At 44.1% G+C, this 12,453-nt stretch overlaps 1 protein-coding gene across 1 annotated transcript in view; it reads right to left on the bottom strand.

The window, feature by feature from the left end:
- TUT7 (terminal uridylyl transferase 7) overlaps nucleotides 1–2,969 on the bottom strand; it is a 32,548-nt gene extending 29,579 nt beyond the window's left edge. Inside the window, exons 1-2 of the mRNA XM_058823355.1 lie at nucleotides 2,946–2,969; nucleotides 1,199–1,722 (exon numbers count right to left, since the gene is read on the bottom strand). Of these exons, the coding sequence (XP_058679338.1) occupies nucleotides 1,199–1,691 (493 nt within the window). The 5' untranslated portion in view covers nucleotides 1,692–1,722; nucleotides 2,946–2,969. The remainder of the gene's footprint in view (nucleotides 1–1,198; nucleotides 1,723–2,945) is intronic.
- Between the last annotated feature and the right edge of the window lie 9,484 nt (nucleotides 2,970–12,453).

The following is a 12,453-nucleotide window of genomic DNA, read 5'->3' as shown; positions in this document are numbered from 1 at the left end:
CTCTTATCTTTGTTACCTTTCAAATGCTTACAGTATATTATTTGTTCCAAAACTGACACCCCAAGATTTAAACTGCACACCTATTATTTTAATTCCTCTTTTAAGAGACACATGCCCATCCCTGTAATCAGTAGCTCACTTCTCTTAAGTTTTCAAGTATAATTGCCAGTGGTTCCAAAAATCTATTTCAGTGAGTTCCTGAAGTTTCACAGAAAAAAGTCCATTACATCCAGTAAAAGAAGAAACTAAAGAAAACTTTAACAGAAGAAAAAATTTGTGAAAACATCCTGCTCTCTCCTCATGAGAGAAGTGAGGTTGAGCTGTGTGAAGCTTACTTCTAACAATGAGACACTGGGCACACCTGTTCGCAGTTTCTTTTTAGTGACAGCTAGTATCACAGGAAAGGACATTTAATTGCTGGACTTCCTAGTGTCAACCAACCAGAGCTCTTCTTTTCAGCAGAGGGTCTGATCACTATTGTCTTTGGCTCCCACTCTTAAATAAAATAAGACAGGTTTCTTGTCAACTGGCATTCCATGCTAGCAGCATCACACACAAGTTATATTCTCTATATTCTTTTAAGCTTCCTTTTTCTGCTTTACTTGCATTCAATGAAAATACTATTGTATCAATCACTTCACCCTCCCTTAGGCTGTCGTTCCTTACATTTCAATGCTTTGGGTTTGTACTCTGAGTATTAATACCAACTGCTCACAGGGAAGTTAAATATATATGAAGAACTAGACTCATGTTATTGCTGTATTGAGTTCTCACAATACTGACACGGCATTGCTTTCAATCTTCCAACACATTGTTAAAGACCTCATCGGTAGCTCCAAAAATTTGACCCTGTTATCAGCTTAACTGAAAGATCTCTCACCAGCCTTGACAGATTCATCAGATTGTATGGGAAAAACAATAAACAGGGACATTACACAGATGCTGCAATCTACTTACTCCTATCACTCACAGGCTAAACTGTAAAGACAACACAATCTATAAAACAAGTTCTATATTATTTGCTGTAATAATTTGTCTGAAGTGCTAAAAGTACAGAGCAGTCAATAGTTTGCAATACATGACAGAAGAAAACTACTTTTTTGCTTTAATAGTGAATCTTGAAAGTTTACTTTTCAGTAACACATGTAGTAAGCTACTTTACTGGATAGCTATGCAAAACAAAGAAACATGTGATTACCAGAACTTCCTTTCTGCATGTCTGGCACATCTTTGCTCATTAAATCTTCCTGAAGTTGTCGTCTTACATTTCTGTGTCCAGAACCTTCAACCTCGTGAAAAGAGTCCTTTCTTGTCCTGCCATGCCCAGGAATCCTGGCAGCAGAACAGTACTCTCTCCAGGTGTCAGAAGTACCATGGTGATCATCAGATCCCCACTTCATGTGGTCTCTTTGGATATCATTTAACTTTGACCCTTGACAGTAAGCTGTGTTTTTAAGCGAATTTGGGCTACTCAAAACACTTCGTGGCCCTCGCCTGGGACTGCTTCCATAATGACCTGGAGTTCCCTTTTTCTTTTGCAGGCTGGTATCTATTTTATTGCTACAGCCACTTCCATATTCATCCATAACTTGGTAGTCTATCTGTAAGGGTCTTTCTTTTAATTCTTCTGGATGCAAAATTTCCTGTTCCTTATTTTGTTTGGCAAAGCAAGGTTTTGCAGCATCTCCCATGGTTATTGCTGTTCAATTCATTGATTCCTACCTAGAAATCAAAAAGTTAAAAGCTGTATTTTAAAATCAATCAATGAATGAACACTGTGTATTAACTGCTATGGAAATCTCAACAATCTAAGCCCTGGATTAAACCAAGGCAAGAAAAGACACTCCAAAACTCAGCTAGGTCTCTTCTCTCAGTATGTCTTAACACCTTAGGGGGGCTTGTAAAATGCAGAGACGGCCTATGACTTTTCCAGGACCTAGGGTCTTTAGGACAGATAGAAATGTCCTTCTGTTGCCATTAATATGGGAGTAGGGTACATGATTTTTCACATTTTAATTTTTTTAAAGTTCTACATGCCACAAAGGCACTCTTAAGAATCTCCGTGTCTGCATTTTACAGATCCGAGGCTTTTAGTGTTTATGACCCTCTTAAAATGAAGGTAGTTTTTTGGTCCCACACAAGCAACAAAACGAACAGGATTCCTGTCCTAAAGAACAGTATTTTACCCAGTTATGTCCATCTCTGGAAATGCAGCTGTTCCAGCTAAGAGCGGAAAGAAAAGTTTCAAATGCACGAAGTGTACTTGCTTCCCATTTCAGGCAAGAAACGCTGTCAAACCTGAATTTCAAACCTGAGTGACCTAAACCCAGCCTGTTTTAGAGTCATCCCCAGCAGCAACGCCCACACCCTGCCGCTAGGCTGGATGGCGACAGGTCCCTGCACGGGAAGGAAACAGAAAAGTCAAAGTTTACGTTCGCCTCCAGCTCCCGACCACGACTGGAGCTGCGAGCCTGGTGTGGGCAGGGGGCTGCCCTGGGGGCCAGCGGCGTCGCAGACGGGCAGGACACGGCTGCCAGCGGGGCCTGCAGCACCGGGCAGCGCCGCCCAGGCTGCCGGCGGGACCCGGGCGCAGGTGTTGGGATACCGGCGCAGGGAACCCACTACGGCAGGCGGGCCAGGGCTCCCTTGCCGCCACGCTCCAGCTCCCGGCTCGCTCCTCCTTCGCCTCCCACAGGTTAACAAGAGTCCCCAGCCCCCTCCTGTCGAGCCCCGACGCCGGTGGAGGGACTGCGGCGCAGCATAACCCAAACCTGCCGCCTCGGCCGGACACAGCCCGCGAGCAGAAGGGCGGCGGCAGGGCCAGGCACGAGAGGACCCAGAGATGTACGGAGGGAGAGAGGGAGGAAAAGGGGCGAGCGAGGGGCACAGGCCGCCGCCGGGAAAGGCCTCGGCCCGCCGCCAGCCGCCAAGAGAAGGGCACTCACCGCCCGCTACCGCCGGGCCGCCTGCCGCCCGGAGCTCGCCATTGTGGCGCGACGGAAGCAGCGCTGCTCCCCCGGCGCGCCCGATTCGCGCGAGGCTTCCGGCAGCGCGGGCCCGCCCTCCGCGCCCGGCGGGGCGGGGCGGAGTGGGGCGGGACAGGGCCGGGCGCGGCGGTGCAGCCGGCCCGGCGGGTCTGGAGGTCGTCCGAGGCCCAGCGCCGACGTGTTGCGTGTTTCCTTAAACCTCTGTCAAGGTGACTCCACCAGGTCCTTGCGCAGGCCGTTGCCGCTGTAATCACCCTTTCTGTGAAGAAATTACTTCTGGTGTACAGCTTGAGCCTCCCCTACCTCAGCTCGAGGCTCTGCCCTCTTGTTCTGGCACCTTATGATGTGAAAAGAGGCCGACCCCCACCTGGCTGCACGCTCCCTTCAGGCAGCTGTAGACTGCAAAGAGGTCTCCCCTGAGCCTGCTCCAGGCTAAACACCAGGCTCTCTCAGCCTGGAGTGGTGAAGGACTCCAGACCCTGGTGCCTCAGGCCTGCACGGCTACATGGCCCTTCTCTGGACAGGCTCCAGCACTGCAATGCCCTTGCAGTGAGGAGCTCAAATATGAGCACAAGATTTGAGGAGCGGCCTCACCAGTGTGGAGTACAGGGGGACAATCACTGCCCTGGTCCTGCTTGCCACACCATTGCTGATAGAGGCTAGGAAGCCATTGATCTTCTTGGTCATTGAAGAGGTGAATAATGTACATTGCAATTATCTCCCAGAAAACAAGTTTAATTTACTGCCTAATTTACTGGCTTGTTGAGAAGGATCTTCTTCTACCATGCTTTTGCATTTGTATTTCTGGAAAGGGCCTGGCATGGAAGGATAGCATATCTTACCAAAACAATTGCTGTAAGCAGGTGTGGCTGGGATACTAAAACATGACATCAAAATGTTTCTGAACCCTGTCTTGCCTCCTTCTTCCATAAAATTGTTGAGTGGCTGCAGGCTCAGCCTGTTTCATAGCTCAGCATATGTCAGGCTCAGCTTATGTCATAGTGGCTATGGTGGGTCAAACAATCTGATTAAAGCTTCTGCCTAATGCAGCCATGCAAGACTGTCTAAAGTTTCTGTGATTTTTATGAAGCTAAAATACCTATGATTTTTATAAAAGTCAGTGATTAATGTTTAAATTTCAATTAGATGGATTATTGTATACTCAAATACTAGCATTTTCTATGGTCAGACAAAAATAAGAGGTAATGGGCTAAAAGTGTCATGTGTCCTAAACACATATGCTGCTTTTTTGGAAAGGCTAAATTTTGATCCACTGAGATTTTTTTCCTAAATAGGTATCATGAAGATGCAATTAGTCAGTTTTTGTTTAAAAAAGTAAACTTAGCATATGGAATACAAATATACTGAAACAAGAAAGATAACTAGCAGCTCTTTCTGAATTAATCAGTAATTAAATAAGAGAGAGAAATAAAGAAATAGTAAAGAGTGCAACTCACTAAATAAAGTAAGACTAGCCAGATGCATATAAATTATAAGACTGAGCTTAAAGAACAAACACAGAATTGGGCATCACAATTTTATTTTTTTTAAGAAATGTAGTCTCTGGAATTTTTTGAGTACTGGTCTTGAATCTGCTGCAGACATTTTGTTCTACAATTTGAGAAAGCAAATATTTTATATATCCTTTAAATAGGTTTTGTTTCATTTTGCTGTTATGGAAAAGATACTGTTTTCCTTTATGAAAGCTTGTTCACCAAGGAATAAAGGATTGCATTTTTATGTGACTGTGAGACAAACTGGGCCTGTTTGGGATTACAGTTTTGCCATACTTGTGCTAATGTGGATGGGATTGCCCAGGCACAGAGTTGGTAGGAAGCAGAGGTAGACTCCTGTTTTGACTGTGACTCAGACAGCTCTTGGAGCCTCGCCCCATACTTGCCTTGTCGCCTCAGCATTTTGGTGTTGGAACACTCTCCATGTTAAAAAGCTACCAAGCTGCTAGAAGGAATGTTGGAGGTGTTGCTCTTTGTTTTTATCAGTGATAGACTGATGAAGACAATGTTGTTTTTTGTCTTTATCGGTGATAGACTGTGTCACGTGCAGATAAATCAGAAAACCTGTCTGATACTTTATGATGAGATTTTTCTGGAAGACAGTGGATATAGCCATTTACACCCCAAAAGAACTTGGCCAAATACAGTGTCCTTTTTCTTGTGCGTCTCCAGATTACTTGCTGGTGGAGTAGTATGAGAAGCAGAAAAGGCCTTGATGCTAAGTGTTACTCAGCAGTAACTAAAAGTAACTAAAACTCTGTATTACCAAAACTTTTCCCAACATACATCCAAAACATTGTTCACATACCAGCTACCATGAAGAAATCTAGCTCTTCCCAGCCCAAACTAGAACATTCTCCACTAGTTATTCCATATAATTCATGTCATGTTAAGATCCCACCTTATCAAATACCTGCTTCCCCTTAAAATGTTTGTGAAATGTCCATAATTATCAGCAAAATGCTCACTGTGTTTATTTGTTGTTTGACTTTGTGCTCCATCTGTTATGGTGGTCACTCAGGATGGGAGAAGTAGTGTGTTGCCTGGAGTCATTTGGCACTGAAGGCAGCTCTGGTCAGGTCACTGCTGCACTCACACTGTGTGTGGAAAATCACACCATGGAAAGCCAGTGTTCGCAAAGGAGAGAGACGAGTCCTGCAACTTTATTTTATAAAGGGAAAGGGCCCACTGGGGCATACCCCCATCAGGTTTCTCTCTAGAGGTTTTAGAGGATGAAGCCTCCTTTGTCCTAGATTCCCAACTGCTTGTTGCCCTCTTTCTATCCCCATTGGCTGAAGAACTACAAAGGCACAGGTTTCCTGAACCACTTACCACATATTCCCCCCCTCGAACCTGTGATTTTCCTCCGAAATTCAAAATTTTAAGTTTTCTAGGTTCTGCAGTACACTTGGTGTGGACCCATTTATCTATTATCCTAAAATTCAAGAGTCAATCTGTCTAGGTTATGTAACAAACCCGCTGCTTGAGGTTGGTAGAAACATTGAGACCCATTTCAAAGACATAACAACCATATCCTCAGCCATCAAATTGTTTGCAAAGACATTACCACACATCTTTTCCTGTCAACTGCTTCTTATGATGTTCATCCTTCATTGTATTCATTCTTTCATCATCCTTGGAGTAGTTTCTGCTGTAGGGCTTTCTGTAACAACCAGCTCAAGTCACGTTTTACAATCATTTAAAAGTACATCCATCCATTCTCCAGGTCCCTTTGGACTAGGCTGTAAATTTTAACAAGACAATGAATTCCTGCTCTTGTCTCTAGCTTTGCTAGCAGCAAGAGGTTTTTGCTATAATATCTTCAATAGGTTGCAGCCATAGCAGTGGTGATATACAGTGTTGAGTAACACTGCCATCTTACAACTCAAATAGTGAATTATTTTCACTCAGGATTAAATCACCTTGAGGTGCACATTGCACTTGCCCATCTTACTGCATTTACCAAGTCCAACGAAAACCATCCCATGAATAGATTTACCGTTTCCTGAAGAAGGAATAACTGTTTCTTTTAGTCAGTTTCTCATATGTACTTACCCTTTCCTGAAGAAGGAATAACTGTTTCTTTTAGTCAGTTTCTCATATGTACTGGTTGGATCTTTATTCTTCTACAGTGCACAGAGACCTTGATTCAGCCGGTCAAGTGGCAGATGCTCTAATGTTAACTAGCCAAGTGGCTTCTGCTAAAAGTATTTCACAATGCTTGAATGTATGTCCTGATTACTGGAGAAGAATTCCAGTTTAGCACTGGGGTGTGCCCTCTACACCATTTCTGACAAACTGTTAATGATGGGTTTGCAGTAGATGCCCAGCAGTTGCCCAGCTGACACCTCAGGCTACAAGCTGGGTGTTAAATGAGATAAGGGAGAAGAGCCAAACCCTCTAAGAAGGGGAGTGTTTCTTTTTCTTCACAAACGACTCTGCAGTACTGACTCCTTCTGGGGAAACACCAGCACAGTCCCACCGATCCAGAAGGGGTCATGTTTGCCAATGGCCCATAATGGACTCAATGGCACTAGCAGAACAGGCAGCTGCAATGACTCACAGTATTACATCATTCCATTGTGAAACTGCCTGCCCTGGGGGAGGTACAGAGCATTCCCATCTGAACCTGACTATGTATAATTCTGGTGTTTGGGGACCCCCACGACCCCTGGGTAGATCCAGAGGAGGACCACCACTTTTGATTGCAACCATCACTTCAACAGGACTTCAGTCACCACTTGATTAGGACTGTGACCACAGGCCGACAGGATTCCGGGCTGTAGTCTGACTTTAAGGATCTAAGCCAGTTCTAATGTGTATTATTGCATTATTGTAATCTTTCTATGAAATTGTAACCTTGACCTGAAATGTCTGTTAAGGTAATTGGGTGGTCTTAATTTCTCTCACTGGTTTACTTTCATACCAGCCCAATGTCCCAGCACCTGTTACTCTCACTGTAGTTTTTAACAGCCATTCAGTTTTCCTGGAGGCTGGTGCATAAGTGGGAGTGTGATCACCTGGTTGATGTCATGCCCCTTGACCAGGCTACAAGTTTACTTCTGGAGTAAGTCCTGTTTTCTGATTGAATTATTTCAGTTACCACCAAAGTTGCTCTTTAAGGCCCAAAACAATAATCCCGGCAGTGGCATGGATCACAGGGTATGTTTCTAACCATTCAATAGTCACTTCCATCACTGTAAGCAGATGGTGCTTTCCATGGCTAGTTCATGATATCTTCAATATCAAACAGGTTTAGCTCCTGGCTTGTTTAATTGTGGCACATTCTTTGCATTCATGGGTAGCCTCTGCAATGGCATCTGTGATCAAATCCATGCCTTGATCCTGGCCCATTTGTATGTTTCTTCTCTTTGTACATGTTTTGATATATCATATCAGATATATGTCGTAGTTCACCCTTATATTCGCAGTCCAGATACATCTGAGTCACTTTCATTTTAGCAGCTTGGTCCGCCTGCTCATTGTTTTGATATTCTTCAGTGGCAGACTCTTTGCTACGTAAACCCTTATGTGATGTGCTTTTACAACCAGGTTCACCACATGAGCAGCAATAACTCACTGAAATTCAACAGCCCAGATGGGTTTAATTCTGCTCTGCCACCTGCTCTGCTTTCATTGCTATAGCCACCCCTGGGGCATTTGCCACAATCCAGAGATAAAATACTGGTCATTTTTCTCTTTCAGCAGTGTCTAAAGCCATCTGGAGTGCTTTATCTTCTGCAGACTGACTCAGTTTACCTTGTCCATCAGCAGTTTCTTCAACTTAATATATAGCACAGCAGCTTTCTACCTTTAATATTTTCCTATAACATGACAGGATCTGTCTGTAAACAAGGCATATTGGTTCATTTTCTGATAACTTCTTACACAGTGGGGTCTCTTAAGCATGGGCCACCTCCTCTAGTGACTCTCCAAAATTTTGTCCCTCTGTGCACTCCATGATCACTTCCAGGCTTCCTGGCTGGTTAAGGCTTCCCATGTGAACTCATTGGATTATCAGTGTGACCCACTTAGTCATGTCACATCAGTTGCATGTAGAGGAAAGTCTCCTTTTGAACATTCAGAAGAGCATGGGCAATCAAAATTGCACAGAAGGAACTGTGCTTCATTAGCAACTGGTGGCTAAAATTGCTTTACAGACTGCTAGTATTTCTTTTTCAGCTGGAGTGCAATGGCTTTCACATCCTCTATATCCCTGGCTTCAAAACCCTAGGGGTCAACTTTGAGTCCCTCTGAGAGTTTTCTGCCAGAGCCTCCACGTACGGCCATTAATCATGGCTGAAGTATAAAGCACATTTTTAACATCTTGTCCTCTTCAGACTGGCCCAAGTGCTAATGCATGAACTGTCTCCTACTGGATTTGTTCAAAGGCTTACTGCTGCTCAGGACCCCATTCAAAGTTGTTTTTCTTATGGGTCATGTGATAGAGAGGGCTTGCAATCAGACTGTAACCTAGAATATGCATTCTCCAGAAACCTCCAACACCCATGAGCTTGTGTTTCTTTTTTGTTAGTTGGTGAAAACATAGCTGTTATTTTATTGATCACATCCACTGAGACATGATTATGCCTATCTTGCCATTTCATTCCTGCAAACTGGATTTTCTGTGCAAGTACATTGACCGTACCTTGTTTCATGGCAAAACCCACTTTCAAGAGAATTGGCAATAATGTTCTCCCCTTCTCATACTTTTCCTTGTCTGTGTTGCGCCACATAATAATGTCACTAATATATTGCAAGTCTTCAGGAGTCTCACTTTGTTTGAGTCCAGGCTGGATCTCTCTGCGTCAACTGGTAGGCCTGTGTATCTACCCTTGGAGCAGTTGATTCCAAATGTATTGGATAACCCTCCATATGAAAACAAACTATGGCCTGCACTCTGCTGTCAAAAGGATCAAGGAAAAGGGATTAGTGATATCAGTGTTTGCATACCATTTGGCTGCCTTTGCCCCCAGTTCCCATTGGAATTCTAGTATGTCTGATACGGTGGCAGTGTGGCATCATTCAAGACGTGGCAGTCCACTGTTGGCCTCTACTTTCTGTTACATTTTTGCTCTAACTTAGAGGGACTTATTAAAAGGTGAATGAGTCTTACTGATGATTCGTTGACTCTCCAGTCACTGGATTGGGTTACGTATGGGAACCGCAGAGTCTCTGTTGGTTCAGTATGCAGCTGATGCATTGTCCTAACACTTGCTGTTCTCTTACCTACAGCAACCCCACAATGGAAAGATCATCTGAATGACCAGGCAAACTAGACAGCTGTTTAATCCTCTCTGTACTCATGGCAGCTATACCAAAAGCTCACTGGTACCTTTTTGGGTACTTGAAATACTCTCTCCTGAGGTATTCTATGGCAAGGACGCATGGATCTCTGGGCTGGTCGCAATTGCTGCTTGTAAGATAGGGTTACCTCAGCCTCCAACATGGACAGCTCTCAGGATACTTGCATTACTCCAGATGCAGAGACAGATTCTGCCTCTTTGTAACTGGTGGTTTTGGTGTATACTGTGCACCAGTGTCCAATAGATCTTTAGACTCCTGTGGGGCTGATGTTACAGGCCATCGAATGCATACAGTCCAGTAAAACCAGTCCTCTGCCTGGCTGAAGACAAGGCCCCTCTATTCCTGGTTGGGGTCTTTATTGCTTGATTTTTGGAACTGCAAAATGGAAGTCCCTTAATCAAGGTCAAAAGTACAATCAGCCCTTCTACTTGGCTCAACAGACAGAGATACAGTAATTGTTCTGGGTGAATGCTTTCTGGCTGTTGCTTTTCCTTCCAGTACCCCTAGTCTCCAAGTAGGTTTAGTGTCCCACTTCCACATGTTCTCTCTCTTTATCATGCAGGAAGAACTACAGGGTTGCACACTGTGTGTGGTGGTGTGAGTAGACTGGTACCTTCTCCCTTTAATGAGAAACGAGTCTTAGAATCCTTGTATTTTGTAAAGACCTTTCAGATCATCAAGTCTAATTGTTAACCCATACCACCGTGCTCACGACTAAATAATGTCCCATCTACATGTGTTTTAGATACTTCTGGGGATGGTCACTCCACCACTTCCCTGGGCAGCCCATTCCAATGCTTGACTGCCCTTTCAGTGAAGCAATTTTTCCTGCTGTCCAATCTAAACCTCTCCTGGTGCAACTTGAGTCCATTTCCTCTTGTCTTATCCTATTGTTACCTGGGAAAGGAGACCAACCTTTATCTGGCTGCATACTCCTTTCAGACAGCTGTAGAGAGCCATAAGATGTACTCTGACCCTCCTTTTCTCCAGGCTAAAGACCTCCAGTTCCCTCAGCTGCTCAAGTCCTCATAGGATTTGTGCTAGGACCCTTCACCAGCTCCTTTGACCTTCTCTGGAAAGTTCCAGCACCTCAATATCTTTCTTGCAGTGAGGGGCCCAAAAGTGAACACAGTACTCGAGGTGCAGCACCACCAGTGTCAGTACAGAGGGACAATCACTGCCTTGGCCTTGTTGGCCACAACATTTCTGATGCAAGCCGTGTTGCCATTGGCCTTCTTGGCCACCTGGGTGTGGGCTGGCCTGTGTTTTAGCCAGCTGTTGACCAGGAGCCCCAGATTCTTTTCCACCAGGCAGCTTTCCAGCCTTTCTGCCCCAAGCCTGTAGCAGTGAATAGGGTTGTTGTGACCCAAGGGCGGGACCTGGTAGTTTACATTATTTGAGCCTCATACAGTTTACCTCAGCCCATGATCCAGCCTGTCCACATCCTTCTGTAGAGCCTTCCAGCCGTTCAGCAGGTCAGCTGTCCTAACCAGCTTGGTGTCATCTGGGAAATGACTGAGGGTGCACCTAATCTCCTCATCCAAATAATTGACAAAGACATTAAATGGGACTGACCCTGACCCTGAGCTTTGGGAGCCCAGTAGTGACAGGATGCCAGCTGGATATGACTCTAGTCACAAACACCCTATGGGCCCAGCCAGTTTTTAATGCAGTGAACAGTACACTTACCGAAGACATCAGCTAAAATGCCTTGGGAAATGGTGTTAAAGTCTTTAGTAAGGCGCATAGATAGCCACAGCTCTTCCCTCATCCTAAGTGCATCACCTCTTCATAGAAGGAGATCAGTTTGGTCAAGCTACACCTTAATATGAAGGGAGAGCAGAACAAAATCCTGCATGTTCTTGAAGTTAAAACCACTGCTGTCCGCAAAGCCCACACATTTCAAATTGATTATCTGCTCACTAGATGGCAGCAGATTCAAAAACATTGCTGAAAAATTACAGCTCAAACCACCCATGAATATGTGATGTAAAGACATGCTTTTGCAGTGAAATAAAAGTACAGTAAAACATGGTTAAAATAATAAAACATAGTTACAAACTTAGCTGGTCTGGATAAGGACAGTACATGGTCAGGGGGAAATGGGAGCACAAGCTTCAGACTGGTCCAGTAAGTAGAGCCTTTTGCCACAATTTCTGTGCAATCTCTGCTTTGCCTGCCCTCCCAGGCTGAGATTTCTGCCATTCCTCTGGATCACTAGATTACAGCTAGCATGTACCACTTCCAAGACCTCTGTGTCAGTAGCATCTAACAGAATATATTAGAATAGTTTACTATTCTGTGAAAGAGTTTCTTATTCTAATGATTTCACCTGAATAATTTCTTTACTCTGAAGTACAGAGACTGTATGAGAGGCAGATGAAACATATTTAGCTTACTATCATGTTCTTAAAAAGCTCTAGAAGACCTCTATATCTGATTTTTCCTCAGAAGTGAGTCACTTCCCTCAGAAAGAAAACATGCCTATATCTGTTATAAAATTAAGAATTTGAGAAATAAAAGTCCTGATGAAAAAGTCTCATAAATTGAAAGGGTAACACCTTCTGTTCATATAGATAGAGTTAGAATACATGTCTGGTCAGTAACATGGATCTGTAAACTTCAGTGTAGTTTCAAAGGTTTGT

This window comes from Ammospiza caudacuta, chromosome Z, assembly GCF_027887145.1.
Source record: "Ammospiza caudacuta isolate bAmmCau1 chromosome Z, bAmmCau1.pri, whole genome shotgun sequence".
Lineage (NCBI taxonomy): Eukaryota > Metazoa > Chordata > Aves > Passeriformes > Passerellidae > Ammospiza > Ammospiza caudacuta.
This window is presented reverse-complemented; position numbering and strand designations above follow the sequence as displayed.